This window comes from Panthera leo, chromosome D2 (genome assembly GCF_018350215.1).
Source record: "Panthera leo isolate Ple1 chromosome D2, P.leo_Ple1_pat1.1, whole genome shotgun sequence".
Classification (NCBI taxonomy): Eukaryota; Metazoa; Chordata; class Mammalia; order Carnivora; family Felidae; genus Panthera; species Panthera leo.
In genome coordinates, this window is record NC_056689.1 from 6,961,565 (window position 1) to 6,979,526 (window position 17,962).

General features: G+C 42.9%; 1 protein-coding gene across 1 annotated transcript in view; it reads left to right on the forward strand.

Annotated features, from left to right (window-relative positions):
- The first annotated feature begins 7,668 nt into the window (after positions 1–7,668).
- Positions 7,669–17,962, forward strand: part of MINPP1 (multiple inositol-polyphosphate phosphatase 1) — a 46,883-nt gene continuing 36,589 nt past the window's right edge. The window contains exons 1-3 of the mRNA XM_042907983.1: positions 7,669–8,349; positions 11,822–12,019; positions 17,320–17,417. Of these exons, the coding sequence (XP_042763917.1) occupies positions 7,713–8,349; positions 11,822–12,019; positions 17,320–17,417 (933 nt within the window). The 5' untranslated portion in view covers positions 7,669–7,712. The remainder of the gene's footprint in view (positions 8,350–11,821; positions 12,020–17,319; positions 17,418–17,962) is intronic.

The window sequence follows — 17,962 nt, forward strand, 5'->3', positions numbered from 1 at the left end:
TTTAAACACTTAAAATAGTTCAATGGATATAGAACCAACATTCGATGGGAAGGAAGAATTTCCAATATCAAAATCTTAAGATGTGTCAAGACACTAGACGGGAACTTTTGTCACTGCAAAATAACTCCCATAGCAAGGTATAATAGAGAATGTAAAATAAAAGGTCACCTCTATTATTGTGCATGGTTCATTGAAGTTTTCTACTCATCAGTTGAAACACAACGTTGTTAAACAATTCAGCGTAGCTTTCATATGCTGGTGAACAACATAGTGCTCAGCTATCAGTGATGATAGCATTCCTTTCAAGCCAAGGTAGTTTATCTCTGGAGTCTGGTGGTCTATCGAACCTCCACATTCAAGCAAGGTTGAAGGGACTGCTGTTGAAGCATGGATCGTACCAGCCCCATCCATACATATGGTCCCTTCTTCTCTTGGCTATTTCTACTGCAATAAAAAACAAATAAGCACTAAATCAATGACCAGGAAAGGAAAAGTGAAACAGCAGGGCAGTAAGATACGAGAGTTAAAGCTTTCTTGGCACAGGCACGAAGTTAGTTGCTTAATGTAGTTGTGAGATCACAAAGATCTATGACAAGCTGGCCATTGTCAGTTTACTTGGCTAAAGGAAAAGCGACAATAAGAAACATCTTAATTGTGCTCAGTAAACATTACATACTGATTTGGGGCCAGGAACTATAGCACATCTTTATGTAAACTGCTTCATTTAATCCTATCAACAACCCTATGATATAGATATTATCCTCAGTTGAGGCAACAGTTTAACTTGCTCCAGATCTCACAGATATTAAGTGATGCAGCTGGAATTTGAAAACCAGAAAGCCTAATTTCAGAAACCACGGTTTAAATTTTTTTTAAGTTTATTTATTTATTTTGAGAGCGGAAGAGACAGCACAAATGGAGGAGGGGCAGAGAGAGGGAGAGAATACCAAGCAGGCTCCACACTGTCAGCACGGAGCCTGATGCAGGCTTGAACTCATGAACCCTGAGATCAGGACCTGAGCCATAACCAAGAGTCAGTCGCTTAACTGACTGAGCCACCCAGGCGCCCCCAGAAACCATTTTTTTAATCGATACTTTCTATGCTTACACAGACAGTCTACCCTTCCCCCCATAGTATTTACCCTTTTCCTTTCTTTATTGTTTCTGCATCAGAAAGCCATCTTCTTTAGGAACCTTTTTTAAAAACATTATAGATGTAACTTAAAATACTATATTTGACATCATGCAATCTTAAAAGTGGAATGACTATTTTAGAAATCCTATGAATAATCTGGGAAAAATACCGTATTCTTTAATATAATGGATGGATTAGAAAAGCTCTACGTTTTTTAAATTTTATATATTTATTTTGAGAGAGAAAGAGATTGAGAGAGTGGGGAAGAACAGACAGAAAGGGAGAAAGAGAACCCCAAGCAGGCTCCATGCTGTCAGCACAGAGCCTGATGCGGGGCTCAAACTCCTGAACCAACTCATGAACTGTGAGATCGTGACCTGAGCTGCAATCAAGAGTCAGATACTTAACCCACTGAGTCATCCAGATGTCCCAGAAAAGTTCTGCTTAAGACAAATTAGAATAATGTAGAACAACAGAATTGAACTTTTTTCTTTTCCACTCTGGGAGACACAACAGGCAACGTCCACTTCTGGATAAAATTGCACTACCGCAAGCAATTCAAGTCTTCTACGCTCTGTTGGATTCCCAGAGCTGACCACCTAACTTTCTGTGTTTCCCATTCCTCTCAGTTGTAAATCCAAGCCATTTCCATATTCTGAAGACCTAAATCCTACTGTCCCATCTCTTTAGTCTTGCGTCCTAAGTCATTGAGGAAACTGAGGCCATCAGCTTGAAATCCATCAATTCCCTCCTGCTAAACCAAGAAAATTTATCAACCTGTGCGTCCATCCCTCCAATCTTCTCTTGGAAAATAAGGTCTCCTCTTGTTTCAGTCCAAATCAAGTTCTCTGTGCTCTTGGTTCCATGCTCTGTCACCTCTTCAAGGAACCCAAACCATTAATTTTCCATTCAACTTCTTGTGTTATGGTAGATTTGTCAAATACATTGCTATCATGCTCACAACACCATAGGAGAGAAGGCAGCCCATCCACGGTCTTTGCCAAGGGGCAGCCACGTTTTATACCATGCAAACTCCTGGGTACTAGCTGAGTACGGGTGGCAACTATCTCAAAGAGCAGCCAACATACAGACATGAAACGATGAGCAGGGCCTGTTACCTAAACAATAATAAGAGAATATTATGAGAAACTATATGCCAATAAAATGGGCAATCTGGAAGAAATGGACAAACTCCATACATATACACTACCAAAACTGAAACAGAAGAAATAGAAAATCTGAACAGACCCATAACCAGTAAAGAAATAGAATTAGTAATCAAAGTCTCCCCAAAAACAAGAGTCCAGGGCCAGATGGATTTCCAGGGGAATTCTACCAAACATTTAAGGAAGAGTTAACACCTATTCTCTTGAAGCTGTTCCAAAACATGGAAATGGAAGGAAAACTTCCAAACTCTTTCTATGAAGCCAGCATTACCTTGATTCCAAAACCAGACAAAGACCCCACTAAAAAGGAGAACTGTAGACCAATTTCCCTGATGAACACAGATGCAAGAATCCTCAATAAGATATTAGCCAACCAGATCCAGTAATACATTAGAAAATTATTCACCACGACCAAGTGGGATTTATACCTGGGATGCAGGGCTTGTTCAATATCCACAAAACAATCAATGTGATTCATCGTTATCAATAAAAGAAAGGACAAGAATCACATGAGTCTCTCAGTAGATGTAGACAAAATACAACATCCCTTCTTGATAAAAACCCTCAAGAAAGTAGGGATAGAAGGAGCATACCTCGAGATCATAAAAGCCATATAAGAAAGACCCAATGCTAATATCATCCTCAGTGGGGAAAAACTGAGAGCTTTCCCCCTAAGGTCAGGAACAAGACACGGATGTCCACTCTCGCCACTGTTATTCAACATAGTATTGGAAGTCTTCGCCTCTGCAATCAGACAACACAAAGAAATAAAAGGGATCCAAATCGGCCAGGAGGAGGTCAAACTTTCACTCTTCACAGACGACATGATACTCTATATGGAAAACCCTAAAGATTCCACCAAAAGACTGCTAGAACTGATTCATGAATTCAGCAAAGTTGCTTGATATAAAATCAATGCACAGAAATCAGTTGCATTCCTATACACCAGCAATGAAGCAACAGAAAGAGAAATCAAGGAATCGATCCCATTTACAATGCACCAAAAACCATAAAATACCTAGGAATAGATATAACCAAAGAGGTGAAAAATCTAAACACTGAAAACTATAGAAAGCTTATGAAAGAAATTGAAGACACAAAAAAATGGAAAAAGATTCCATGCTCCTGGATAGGAAGAACAAATATTGTTAAAATGTCGATACCACCCAAAGCAATCTACATATTCAATGCAATCCCTATCAAAGTAACACCAGCATTCTTCAGAGAGCTAGAACAAATAATCCTAAAATTTGTATGGAACCAGAAAAGACCCCGAATAGCCAAAGCAATCTTGAAAAAGAAAACTAAAGCAGGAGGCATCACAATCCCAGACTTCAAGCTATACTACAAAGCTGTAATCATCAAGACAGTATGGTACTGGCACAAAAACAGACACTCAGATCAATGGAACAAAATAGAGAACCCAGAAACGGACCCACAAGCGTATGGCCAACTAATCTTTGACAAAGCAAGAAAAATATTCAGTGGAATAAAGACAGTCTCTTCAGCAAGTGGTGCTGGGAAAACTGAACAGTGACAGGCAAAAAATGAACCTGGACCACTTTCTTACACCATACACAAAAATAAACTCAAAGTGGATGAAAGACCTAAATGTAAGACAGGAAACCATCAAAATCCTCGAGGAGAAAGCAGGAAAAAACCTCTTTGATCTTGGCCGCAGCAACTTCTTACTCAACACGTCTCCAGAGGCAAGGGAAACAAAGGCAAAAAATGAACTATTGGGACCTCATCAAGATAAAAAGCTTCTGCACAGAGAAAACAATCAGCAAAACTAAAAGGCAACCGACAGAATGGGAGAAGATATTTGCAAATGACATATCAGATAAAGGGTTAGTATCCAAAATCTATAAAGAACTTACCAAATTCAACACCCAAAAAACAAATAATCCAGTGAAGAAATGGGCAAAAGACATGAAGAGACACTTCTCCAAAGAAGACATCCAGATGGCTAACAGATGTATGAAAAGATGCTCAACATCGTTCATCATCTGGGAAATACAAATTCAAACCACAATGAGATACCACACCTGTCAGAATGGCTCACATTATCAACTCAGGCAACAACAGATGTTGGTGAGGATGCGGAGAAAGAGGATCTCTTTTGCATTGTTGGTGGGAATGCAAGCTGGTGCGGCCACTCTGGAAACCAGTATGGAGAGTCCTCAAAAAACTAAAAATAGAACTACCCTACGACCCAGCAATTGCACAACTAGGCATTTCTCCACGGGATACAGGTGTGCTGTTTTGAAGGGACACAGGCACCCCCATGTTTATAGCAGCACTATCAACAATAGCCAAAGTATGGAAAGAGCCCAAATGTCCATCGGTGGATGACTGGATAAAGAAAATGTGATCTATATCTATCTATCTATCTATCTATAGATAGATAGATAGATAGATACAATGGAGTATTACTCAGCAATCAAAAAGAATGAAATCTTGCCATTCGCAACTACGTAGATGGAACTAGAGGGTATTATGCTAAGCGAAATTAGTCAGAGAAAGACAAAAATCATATGACTTCACTCATATGAGGACTTTAAGAAACAAAACAGATGAACATAAGGGAAGGGAAACAAAAATAATATAAAAACAGGGAGGGGGACAAAACAGAAGAGATTCTTAAATATGGAGAACAAACAGAGGGTCACTGGAGGGGGTGTGGAGGGGGGATGGGCTAAATGGGTAAGGGGCACTAAGGAATCTCCTCCTGAAATCATTGTTGCACTAGATGCTAACTAACTTGGATGTAAAAAAAAAAAGAATGCCAAAAAAAAAAAAAACTTCTTAAAAGCTACTCACTGCTTTAAGAAGAAACCCATTTTAAGTAAGATGAGAAGATATTTATTATTAGAAAATTATGAAATGATCTTTGATGCATGTCTTTTGAAAGTCATTCACTTTAATGTTCAAAAGTAAGGTGATACATTGTAATTGTTAGAGACTTCTGCATCTTAGTGCAGGAATAATAATACATAATATCAGTGAACATTATTAATGATAAAAATACTATTTATAGCACCCTCTTATATAAATTTTAAATATCATCTCTGATTCGCACAATAATCCCACAATATAGGTTCTAATAATTCCTAATTTTCAAATAAGGAAACTAAGGCTCAGAGGACTTGAGTTACTTCCCAAGATCACTCAGTTAATGCTGGGCCGAGCTTGGAGTCTGGATCTAAAGCTTCTACATATATTCATTGTCCTCTTTATACTACCTCTGGCTTTTTCCTAGCAAAAACCATGAAGGCGTTGCTTAATTTCATCATTTGTTACCTTGTCATAACATCAAAATGATAGGAATAGGTTTAACAAATATATAAATCAGCATAACACTAGCAGATGAAGAATGAGAATGAGAAGGAAAATAAAACTGGGGGGGCCTGGGTGGCTCAGTCCGGTAAGCCTCTGACTTCAGCTCAGATCATGATCTCACGGTTCATGAGTTCAAGCCCCACGTCAGGATCTGTGCTGACAGCTCAGAGCCTGGAGCCTGCCCCATATTCTGCGTCTCCCTCTCTCTCCTTGCCCCCACCCCACCCCCCCCCCACTCGGTCTCAAAAATAAATAAACATTTAAAAAATTTTTTAAATTTAAGGAAAAAATCAAGCTGGGGACAAATTTAGTGTAAAAGAATGTGTGCCAGCGGTTCTGTATGTGGTTACATACACACACAGATCTAAAGATCAGTCATGGGAGGCAATCGTTACTAGGCGCATATATTAACCAAAATATAACGACATACATCTGGTACAAATGCTTGCTGAATGCACTTAGAAGTATTATCAAGCATTTCAGCCTATAAAATGTCAAGGTTAGGGGTGCCTGTATGGCTCAGTCCATTAAGCATCTGACTCTTGATTTTGGCTTAGGTCATGATGTCACCGTTAGTGACATGGAGCCCTGAGCCCAGCTCTGCGCTGACAGTGTGGAGCCTGCCCGTGATTCTTTCTCTCTCTCTCTCTGTCTCTTCCCTGCTCGCACGCTCCCCACCCCTTGCTCTCAAAGTAAGTAGATGAACTTTTTTGCTTTTAATGTAAGGGTTAGGAAGTCCGCAAAGAAAAGGTTCACCAACTGTTAATTTGAGTCAAGTTCTTGATCGGTGGCCACAAATATTCAGACGTTCTACAAAATGGCCTAACAAAAAAAGAACACCTGTCCATGTGAAGACGACTTCCTGCTACGAATGTCTTAAAATGTGCAGCGTCCCAAGTTAGAATCTATTGGTGATTTTCCACCATTTTCTTCAGTGGCTAACATTCAGAGGCACACCTCTCTGAACCAGAGAGCCACATACGCCAGGAGAAAAGAGGTAAAGAGGCACGCGGGCTTACCAGGGGCAGCGTGGTAGCGTCTTTGAAAGAAAAGCGACCTTACAAACACAGGATCCAAATTTCCTTCAATTCGCATCACCGTAGGACCTCTTCAATCTTTATTCTTTTCCCAACTAGCGCACGAAATGGTGTTCAAGTGGAGAAACCAAAGTGTGGTTCCGATTTATGATTTCTCCTCTTTTCTTGGAGCAAAGATTCTGAGCAAGAACGTATGAACAAACCCAGCCGCTGACTGGAGTATGGAATTACATGGGCGCAGAGTTTGCTCCATATAGCAGGTTAGCTCACACTTAGTAACGCAGTCAACCTGCTGGGCTGTGACTCAGGGCGCCCAGGAGATGACGGTCGCTGTGTCTCTGCTCTGTAAGCCTCTGGTATCAACGAGCACAATCCCGGGGTGCTGTCTGGCTGAGGTCAGCTCCTCTGGCCCAGGTCCCAATACCACCAAAGGCTCGGGAATTAGACTTCCTGCAGGACAGAGCCTCTTTCGGGTCCCCCTCGCGCCTCGCCGTGTGCTATTTTCAGACTGCAACCGGAGAAGAGCCTGGGGCTCCGGGAGGCACGCTGGGGCGGGGCCCGGGGAGCAACATTTTTGAACAACCGCCTCAGGTGCCCCGGCCGTGGGTGGTTCAAACACGACGTTTTCAGACACGCAGATGAACGGGGCGGGGCGGGGGCACGAGTCAGCCTCGGGAGACTCGGGCTCAGTCCCGACGCATTCCCGCCCTAGAAATTCAAAGAGCGGGGGCGCCCTCGAGTCAGCCTGGGAGGCGCCTGCTACGCGGAAGCTCGCCCACGCCGGAGGCCAAGCCGACGCCGGCTGCCCCTCAGCCACAGGTCTCCGAAGCTCCGCGAGCGGCCGTCCCGGCGCCACCGGAGCCACAGGCGTCCCGAGCCCCTCGGCGCTCCCCGCCCGCGCGCCCGCGCCGCGCCGCGCGGCGAATCCTGGGGGCGCAGGCCGGAAGCGCCGTCCGGACCCGCCCCCTGCCCGCCGGAGCCGGAAGTTGCGACCCCGGCCCGCACGTCGCCCCTCGCGGGCCGCGCCGCACCATGCTCCGTGGCCCCCCGCGCCTCCTCAAGGTCTCCGTGGCGCCGGTCGCGGCCCTGGCTGTGGCGCTGCTCTCGTCGCTCTCGCGCTGCTCCCTCCTGGAGCCGGACGACCCCGCGGCCTCCGCGCTCAGCCCCTACTTCGGCACCAAGACCCGCTACGAGGATGCCAACCCCGGGCTGCTGCCGGACCCCGAGGCGCCGCGGAGGGACCCCGAGCTGCTGGAGGACGCCTGCACGCCGGTGCAGCTGGTCGCCCTCATCCGCCACGGCACCCGCTACCCCACGGCCAAGCAGATCCGCAAACTGCGGCAGCTGCACGGCCTGCTGCAGGCCCGCCCGTCCGGCGACGGCCGCGCCGGCCCCGCCGGCGGCCGCGACCTGGGCGCCGCGCTGGCCGACTGGCCGCTGTGGTACGCGGACTGGATGGACGGGCAGCTGGTGGAGAAGGGACGGCAGGACATGCGACAGCTGGCGCTGCGCCTGGCCTCCCTCTTCCCGGCCCTGTTCAGCCTCGAGAACTACGGCCGCCTGCGGCTGGTCACCAGCTCCAAACACCGCTGCGTGGACAGCGGCGCCGCCTTCCTGCAGGGGCTGTGGGAGCACTACCACCCCGGCTTGCCGCCGCCCGACGTCGCAGGTGACAGCCCGGGCCCGGGGCGGGGCCCCCTGCCTGGGTTCCTCCGCGCTCCTTGTCTTCCCCAGCCGCCGGCTCACCTCACCTCCCCCCGTCTCCGGAGCCCCGGCTCCTCTCCGGGCTCCCCTCACCTCCCTCTGTGCCCCGGAGCCTCCGCCCCTCCTCGGACTCCGCTCACCTCGGCCCCCCCCCCCCTCCCAGCACCCCTTCAAGACTTAGCGACCTCCGGCTTCCCGCACACATTCATTTGTCCTTTGATCAGGTGTCGGCGGGACACAGCCGTAGGTGTTGGGGCGTTCGACCAGAAAGGAGACGGAGGGGGGCATTCTTTGATCCACCATTCCCTAATAGAAGTGCGCCCCCTCTGAGTACCCACCTTCGCCTTTCCTCCCTCCCTGGCAGCTAGTTCCATAGTTGTGTAGTCGCGCGCACTTGGTAAATACAACCTAGGACTTTTCTTCCTCGGGCTTTGCTTCTGATACTATTGGGTTGTTTTGTTTTGTTTTCCTTTTTACGTGCCGGTTCTTGACCCACATCCTGCTATAAGGAAGCTACTCTCAAACTTTCTTTACTGCTGTGCTTTTGATGAGGTTTTGGGCGATGGTGGGGCCTACGGCCAAGAAAATTCTTGAAGACGTCTTTGGTGCAAAAAGGTGATTTTATTAAAGCAGGGGACAGGACCCGTGGTCAGGAAGAGCTGCACTGGGGTTGTGAAGAATGGCTGGTTTTAGACTCCGGAGATGGGGAGATAAAGTCAAAAGGGAGGCCTCCAGAGGGACTTGGATGCTACAGAGGACTCCAGTCTAGCTAAGGTTGTTTCCTTCTAGCAAGGCATTAGCAGTTGGGGGTTCTGCAGAAATGTTCTACTCTGTATTTGTCTCCAGTATTTGTCCATGGGCTGCAGGTTGATAAAGAAATTTGATGTTACCTTCTATTTCCTTCTGCCTTTGTTCCCCACATCACTACGGAGGGGGGTGTTGGGGCTCCAGGAAACTGAGTCTACAGGTTTCTGGAGATTATGCTGTCGACAAGATTTTTTTCTTGTATTTACTAAGATATTTGTAAACTGATGGAGACTCCTGTCCCGTGTGACTGTGATCTCTATCAGTTAGCCATTTTTCTTTCCTGTCCTTTGTCCTTGGTCACCAGGAGAGCCTGAGGACTATCACACAGATCCCACCTGCAGGGGGCAGAATGGGGGTGTGTGCTAGCTTGCATTTTGTCCTCAGCCCGCCCCAGGCTTCCTCATCACTTTTTTCTCTGTTTTGTTCTTGTTTGTACTGTAGAGTACCATTCCTTAGCTGTGATTCACGGTTGCTGCTCAGTTCTCTCCTAATTTATTCCATCACTTACTCTTTTGCAAAATAAGAGAGACCGTCTATTCCGCAGGTGAAGAAGCCGGGCCCCAGAGTATGCCTTGTTGATTGTCCTTGGTGAGTTTGAGGACTAGAGTCAGGCCAGGAATCAGTGTCTTCTTTTTCTCCCTTGAACCGGTGCCTTTTTTTCCCCCCCTCAGAAAATTTTTAATAGTCACAGATACTAATCACATACTCTTAAGGCCAGCTACGGTGTAGGCTGTGTGCCAGGCATGCCTAACATTTATTTCACTAAATCCTTACAAAAGCTCTCTGAGGTTGGCAGTATTTTCTCCCCACGTAACAGAAGAGGAAATTGAGACACAGAAACACTAAATAATTAGCCTGCTTTCATATGGCTGAGTATGGGCCCGGGAGATGTGATTCGGCACGTGGGCTCCTAACCATTATGCCCTGCATTCTACCTTCCATTTGTCCCGTGACTTAAGAATGAAGACAAAAAATACAACGTGCTTGTGCCAGAGAGACGGGCACGTGTTCATGTTTTCTTGGCCACTTTTAAGGTCAGAGATGAGGTGAGACATTGTTTAGCTTTAAACCCCAGTGAAAAGTAAATTAGGAGTAGACTGGTTTGCCGTTTCTCCAGGAGCATTCTCTTCAGCGAAGCTCAGCCATTTCCAGGAGGCCATTCCTGCGTCCTGTTACTGCTGTGCGGGTAACCGTCGGCTGACTTGTGTTTAGTCACTTGTTGAATTGTGCTTTTTAATGATTAACGTGAGTGAAGATGCCCCACAAATCTGAGAGCTGCATGTTAAAAGCAGAACATACTTCAGTGTAACACAATATATACAGTGTATATAAAAAAGGGGCTCCTGGACCTCCTGAGATGAGTTCTTAGAGATTGAACTCTTTGTCTGGCTACATCATTATAATCCATAGACCGTTGGTTTGCCTGTTGTGTACATCCAGGCTTTTGAGAGAGGCCACTGAGTTAGGTTTTGTATTCTTACAGAAACGGGACAATAGCTTTTTGTTTTGTTTTCTGTTTAAAGAGCAGCCGTAATGAGATAATAGCAAGGATGAAATATCCAGGTCCACTTGGGAAACCATATTTTGAGTCCGCAGAGAAAGATGACAAAGGTCACTTACTTCCAAGTCAAGATGTTTTTGGAACTGTAATCCAATTGGCAGTTAAAGTGGGCAAAATTATCCATTTCAGGATCTTCTGAAAATGGATACACACACATCCATCCATATATTTTTTCACACCCACATCCAAAGCAAAATAATAACTTCATTCATTTTCTCATTTTGTAGACAGAAGTAGTATTCTTGGTGTTCTTTTCATGGTAAATTATTGGAGAAACGAGGACTGAAATGGATGTGTTTTGAATATGACCGAAAAAACTTAAAGGGTACCCGGTAGTTAACGCATGATTGCAGATGCTATTACAATACATATTCACTGCCAAATCAGCGAAATATGTAATTCCCAAGACCTAAATGGAAGGTCTTTGGGAACTTTCATTATAAAATAGGCCAAAATTAGAGGCACCGTGAAATGGAAGACCTGAAACTCGGTTCCTGTATTTTGTGCTGTTGTCAGTAGTTTTTGTCCAAAGCGGAATGTTTTGGAAAGTAACAGCGTTGGGCATGTTAATCGAGAAAATAAAACACCCTATTTAGATTTTGGCTTAGGGTAGAAAAACAGATTTGATCGGTTGAATTCGTCTCTCACTTTGTAATTAAGAATTTTGCTACTTTTCAATTTGCTTTCCCAAGTTTTCTGTGCCTGGCAGAAGTGATACTTAATAGAACACGTTTTTGCACGTTTGATGATTTTCATCTCTATTTTTGTTTTCTTTAAGAAAATACTTACTTCAGCTACCTTTTTTCATTGTGTAGTACTGCATGCGGTAACATTTTATTTTGTATTTGATCCTCTGTTTCTGTAGTCTTCTCCACCACAGACTCTCATGAATTACGGTCATTCCACAGTTTGGCCCTTGCTTGGTCGGTGTGCACTTATTTCAGACACGCCAATAAATAAGCAGGTTTTTAGTGTTCTTTTTCACACTCGAAACGAAATTTTCAATAATTTGAGATCGTCATTTAGGCCAATGGTATATATAATGAATAAATAATTTTTTTTCTCTCAGATATGGAGTGTGGACCTCCAAGAATTAATGATAAACTAATGAGGTTCTTCGATCACTGTGAGAAGTTTTTAACTGAAGTGGAAAAGAATGCCACGGCACTTTATCATGTAGAAGCCTTCAAAACGGGACCAGAAATGCAGAACATTTTAAAAAAGGTCGCAGCTACTTTGCAAGTGCCAGTCAACAATTTAAATGCAGGTAATGTGCCCCTTCTCTTTCATTTGAACTCTGAAATAATTTAAATGTTTCTTGAAGTCTGAAAATGAAAAAATATGGAAGCATAAAGTTATTCCTTTTAAAGGCCCACAATTGATTTTACACTAAGAAGATAATGTGTTCTAGGTCAAGAAAATTGTGTGTCCCGTGCTTACTGTTTTTAGAGTCATATTCTTCCTTGAACTGTATGTAAATTAATATACAAGAGTCTTGCAATATCCTGGAACTTTTTTATTGAGGGCAGAGGTATATAAAGCTTTAACTGTAAGCATACTTTATAAAACAAAAAGTGTATTTTTGAATTATCTCCCCAAGTGAAATACTATATTAATTTTTCAGCTTTTGAAGCCGTTGAGAAGTATGTCCAGGTTAATGTTTCAAGAGGGTATTAGAAAGTGAAAAGCAAAGTGCTGTGGGTATTTTGTTTGAGGCTTTTAAGCCTAGAGATGCTAAAAAAATGAACAGTTGTGTCTCTCAGTAGATATTGCAGTGGATGGGCTGACTGGCAATTTGTTATGCAACCTGGGACGCTTGAAAGACACTATTAATACTTATGCTGGGAGCGCAGGTGGAAAGCCAGGGCACGTGGTCACCTACCTATAGGAACTTAAGAAAAAGTAGTAAGATTTTCCCCTGATTGCTAAGAATTTATAAATCACACTACAGAAGTGGACAAATGTGCATACGAAGATTGTGGATTTTGTGTGATGTAAATAAGTTTCCAAAAGACTAGAAGTAGGAGATGGGGGAGAAAAAGATTAGAATCATGGAGCCTGAATGCTTTGTAAGCATCAAAATAGCGAAGACGCGAGACTAGCGTTTAAAATTGAATTTTTTTCTCTTTCCTCAAAGGTGCTAAACATTGAGATCACCTATAGAGCTTTAAAAATTATTTATTTTAGGGGCACCTGGCTGGCTCAGTCAGTAGGGCATGTGACTGTGGATCACAGGGTGGTAAGGTCAGACCCCACGTTGAATGTAGAGATTGCTTGAAAATAAAATCTTGTTTTTAAAAAAAAAAAAAAATATATATATATATATCTATATATATCTTGTATGTGTATATATCTCGTATAGATATATACAAGATATATATATATACAAGATATATATAGATATATATATATATATATATACATTTTTTTTTTTTTTAATGTTGATTTTTGAGAGAGAGACAGAGACAGGGTGCTAGCAGAGGAGGAACAGAGAGAGACAGAGACTCAGAATCCAAAGCAGGCTTCAGGCTCTGAGCCAACGCGGGGCAGGAACTCACAAGGTGTGAGATCATGACCTGAGCTGAAGTCACATCCCTAACCGACTGAGCCACCCAGGCGCCCTGCAAATAAAATCTTTAAAAAAATCAATTATTTAATGGGAAGCCATTTAAACGTATAGTCATAAAGGCTAATCTAATGAGCGTCAGTATACCCACAACTCAGTTTTATCAAATTTTAACACGCCGCAGTGAGTCGCTTTAAATCATTTGAGGTCCTTTGGTCCCTCTCAGGATTTCATTCCTCTTCTTTTTTTCCAGTGGTAACCATTGTCACGAACTGAGCATTTAAATCATCCCATGCCAGTTATTATATTTAGGTTCCTGTACATAAATGGGATATTGTTTTGCAGGTTTTAAAACTTTCGTGAATGGTATGAAACTATGATAGCAGTCTGAAATTCAATTTTAATTCACCTTTTTATTTTTCATTTAACGTGTGTGATTTTAGTCTTACATTTTAAACTTCTGTACAGAATTCCATTATATAACTATAGTAGTGTCTAGCCATTATTCTGTTAGTGGGTGGTAAGACTGAAGATTTTTTAAAAAACAATATTTAGGGACGCCGGGGTGGCTCAGTTGGTTAAGCAGCCGACCTCGGCTCAGGTCACGAGCTCACAGTTTGTGAGTTCGAGCCCCACATCAGGCTCTGTGCTGACGGCTCAGAGCCTGGAGCCTGCTTCGAATTCTGTGTCTCCCTCTCTCTCTCTGCTCTTCCCCCGCTCATGCTCTGTCTCTCTCTCCTTCAAAAATAAATAAACGTTAAAAAAAAATTTTTGTAAAAACAACGGTCTCTGACTGGAAACAGATGTTGTGTTTTACTGATGGAGTAGCTGAGAGCAACTTCTCTCTGGAGGCTCTAAGCGTGGTTGTTGAAATCCTGGGTTCTGGAGTTGGACTGTTTCCATTTGAATCTTGACCCTGTTATACTATCGACTAACTCTGGTCTTTGGCAAGTTCCTTGATATCTCTAGGCCATAGTTTTTCCTCTGTAAAATGGGTATAGGAATTGTACCTTTCTTTTAGGATTATCGCAAGGATTCTTTAATTCACATAAAGCGTTAGCACACTGCCTGGCAGAGTAACTTCTCAAAAATATTGTAGCTATTTAAATGCTTTTTCTTTCTTTTTTTTTTTTTTTTAAACGTAGAGGGATGATGATGTATATAATCATTTTTACTTAGTAGAATATCTGTCTTATGCAGATCTGTCTTGTTCTGAATTTTATGTTATTTCACAGGCTATATAATTGAATTTCTAGGTCAGTGATAATTAAAAACTTATTTAACCCTTCAGATTTTACTGGTGGAGGGAGCTTGGAGCTAATACAGTGCAAATTCTTTTTACAGGAAATCACTTTCCTACTGCGGTTTTTCGTAGTTTGTCACTCTTTTGAATGATGCTACAGTGAACATTCTTACAGTCTGGGTTTTGCCCTGGAGAATTTATCTGTAAGATAAATACTGTAGGTTGGAGTTGTTGGGTTAAGGACAGTGCGTATTTTACCTCTTGACGTATATTTCCAAATTGTTCTGCGAAAGTGTAGAAAAATTTATATCAATATATGAGATGCTCACTTTTCCTATTTTATCCAACAGTGGTTACCATTAGTCATTTTTTTAAATTTTTTATTTATTTTGAGAGAGGGAGCAGGGGAGTGGAGGCAGAGAGAGAGGGAGAGAATATGTCCCAGGTAGGCTCCACGCTGTCAGCGCAAAGCCAGACGTGGGGCTCGAAATCAGGAACCACGAGATTATGACCTGGGCCAAAACCGAAGAGTCAGACACAACCAACTGAGCCACCTAGGCGCCCCTTTAGTCATTTTGATTTTTGCCAACTTGATTAATGAAAAATGGTATCTAGCTTTAATTTGCATGTCTTTGGTTACTTGTGAGGATGAGCCTCTCTTCATATGTGTGTTGGCTGTTTGCATTCCTTCTGGGAATTGCCTCTTCATTACCGTGTCCATTTTCTCTTGGATTGTTTTTTGTTTTTCTTATTGGTCATAGGTACCCTTTATGTGTTATGGATATGTCAATTATATGTCCTTTAATTTTGCTTTACAAAGGATAAGTCTTTTCCGTATCGTATGTTGCTAACATTTTCTCTTAATTTGTTGCACACTTTTTAACTGTGTTTATGGTGCCTTTGATTATACACTTTACATCTTTTACGTAGCCATGTATGTCTTTTTGTTATGGCTGTTCAGTGTTGTATTTTGCCTAGGAATCCTCCCTTAACCCAAGATTATTATATTTTCCTATGTTTTCCTTTATTTTATTTTAGTTTTTTAATGTTTTATTTTTTTAATTTTTATTTATTTTTGAAAGAGAGAGAGAGAGAGAGTGAGCGTGTGTGAGCACAAGCCAGGGAGGGGCAGAGAGAGAAAGAGACAGAGAGAGAGAGAGACAGAACCCCAAGCAGGTTCCACGCTGTCAGCGTAGAGCCCGATGTGGGGCTCAATCCCACGAACAATGAGATTGTGGCCTGACCCGAAATCAAGAGTCGGACACTTAACTGATTGAGCCAGCCAGGCGCACCTAGCTTTTTAACATTTAAATCTCTGATCCATCTGAAATATTTTTGTGGTTCCACAAGACTGACCAAGAGATCAGCGTGGTCATAGTAGATGGGTCAGAGCTGTAACTCCTGAGAGACTTCCTCACATTTCTGTTTTGCAGGTGGGGAGATTGAGACCTGAGAGGTTAGAGTCACTTGCTCAGGATGATTAGTGGCAGTTAGGTTCCATAGCCTGTCATCATCGTAAGTGTTTTTTGGTGAGATTTTTCTGTCGACTCCCTTCTAGTGGAAGAATAGATCATTAGGATTGACTTTCACAGCTTCAGAACTGGAACTTTGGGTGTGAATGAGTCCGGCTCTTTCATCAAAGGTCCTTGGCACTTAGGAGTCACTATGGTATGTTAGGTATTAGGAATATAAACCCTTTTGTTTACGTAAGAAAGGTTTTAAGTGACTTCTACGTGTATTCTCAATTAAATATTCTTTTTGTACTATATGCTGCTTTAGGGAAGTTCTTTAAAATCAAAACTGGTTTCTTGGGAATGCGGAAAGACTCTGAAATTAAAGAATAAAAGTAAAGCGTAGGAGGCAGCCTCGCAGCGGACTTTCTTTCTCTCTCTCTGTGACACCGAGTGTCACCCATTTTGCCGTGACCAGAGAGCACTGCTCTCATCTGGTACTGGCATAGCCACCTTTCATGGCCCCGGGGACTTGTTGCCTTCTTCCTTCTTGTCAAATTCCAGGTGCATCTAAATGTAATCGGCTAGTTAGCAGCGTAAAAATCCAGGTACCTTGCTCGGAAATCTGCCTGACTGAGCAGCCAAGTTTGAAAAACGGATGCTGTTAGCGCCCCCTCTCTCCAGTGTGTGAGTTCCCTGCTTGTTTCTCTCCTTCTTGACCTTTGTCTCACCTTCCTCCTGACCTGATCCACTTTGCCCGTTCTTTCCTCACCGCCTTCTGCGTTCTTTTCTCCCTTTTTATATCCTCTCTCCTTCGTAACAGTTACAGTGTGAATTGTGTGACGAAGAGAACTGTTCAGAACTTATTGCTGATTTTCAAGATGAGGACCGAAAGCTTATAACTTTATGTCCCCTCCTCCAGCCCTCTAAAACGAACAAAAGCAAGTTCTGTTTAACAAGTTCTTGGATTAAACTTTTTGTTGGGTTCGTTAGGCAAATATGCTCTTAACAAACACCTTACTTGTAAAACCTGAAAAAGTTACCGTTTTGTAGAGAGAAAGCATCTTATTTTCATTGGACTGAAATTTGGACCTCCTCGTGGTTTCTTCCTGACAGTTCCTTATGTTAGGGATAGTACACAGTGAGTCGTCTGTGATGGCCAGGAAGAAGCTGAGTCGTGTTTTCTCCATGCTAGACGTGCCCAGGTCCTCTGACTGGCTGCACGTGACATTCTGTAGACATTCAGCCTTTGGAAGATTACAGAAAACAGTAACTCACAAATTTTACCTTTCTTTTTCCCCCCCCAGATTTAATTCAGGTAGCTTTTTTTACCTGTTCATTTGACCTGGCAATTAAAGGTGTTAAATCTCCTTGGTGTGATGTTTTTGACATAGATGATGCAAAGGTAAGTATTACTTTTGTAGTTTATTTGCTTTTTTTGCATGATTTTTATCGTTGTTGTTGTTACTTGAAGCAGCTTTTCAAAAAATAAGCAGAGTAGGGAACATGAACTGCCTTTGATTACTTGTAATGTTCCTTGCATAAAGAGATGAATTGTTCAGATACGGCCCACACACTTATAAATAGTTCAGGTTCAGAAAACTTTGGAAAACATCCTTCCATGGTGATGTGATTTCTGGGTCCACCCAGTTAAAAATCTATTTTGCCTGTCATCAGATTTTACTGCTGGAAAGGACTATAGAGCTGTTAAAATCCCAAGTTTTCTTTTTTAACAGTTTTTGTGACAAATTGAGTTCCATGGCAGTAATTCCTCTATGGTTTCTGTCTGCTTCCTATTTCCTTCTTTTTCTCCTCATTCATGTTGCCTTTCTGTGGACTTTCAGACTCTAGAAAGAGAAGGGCAGACAGGCCTCTGGTGAATTCTGGTCAATTCTGGGATGTTGGGAGCCAGAGAGGTGGGTAGGAGAGTTCATTGTTTTCACAGCACTG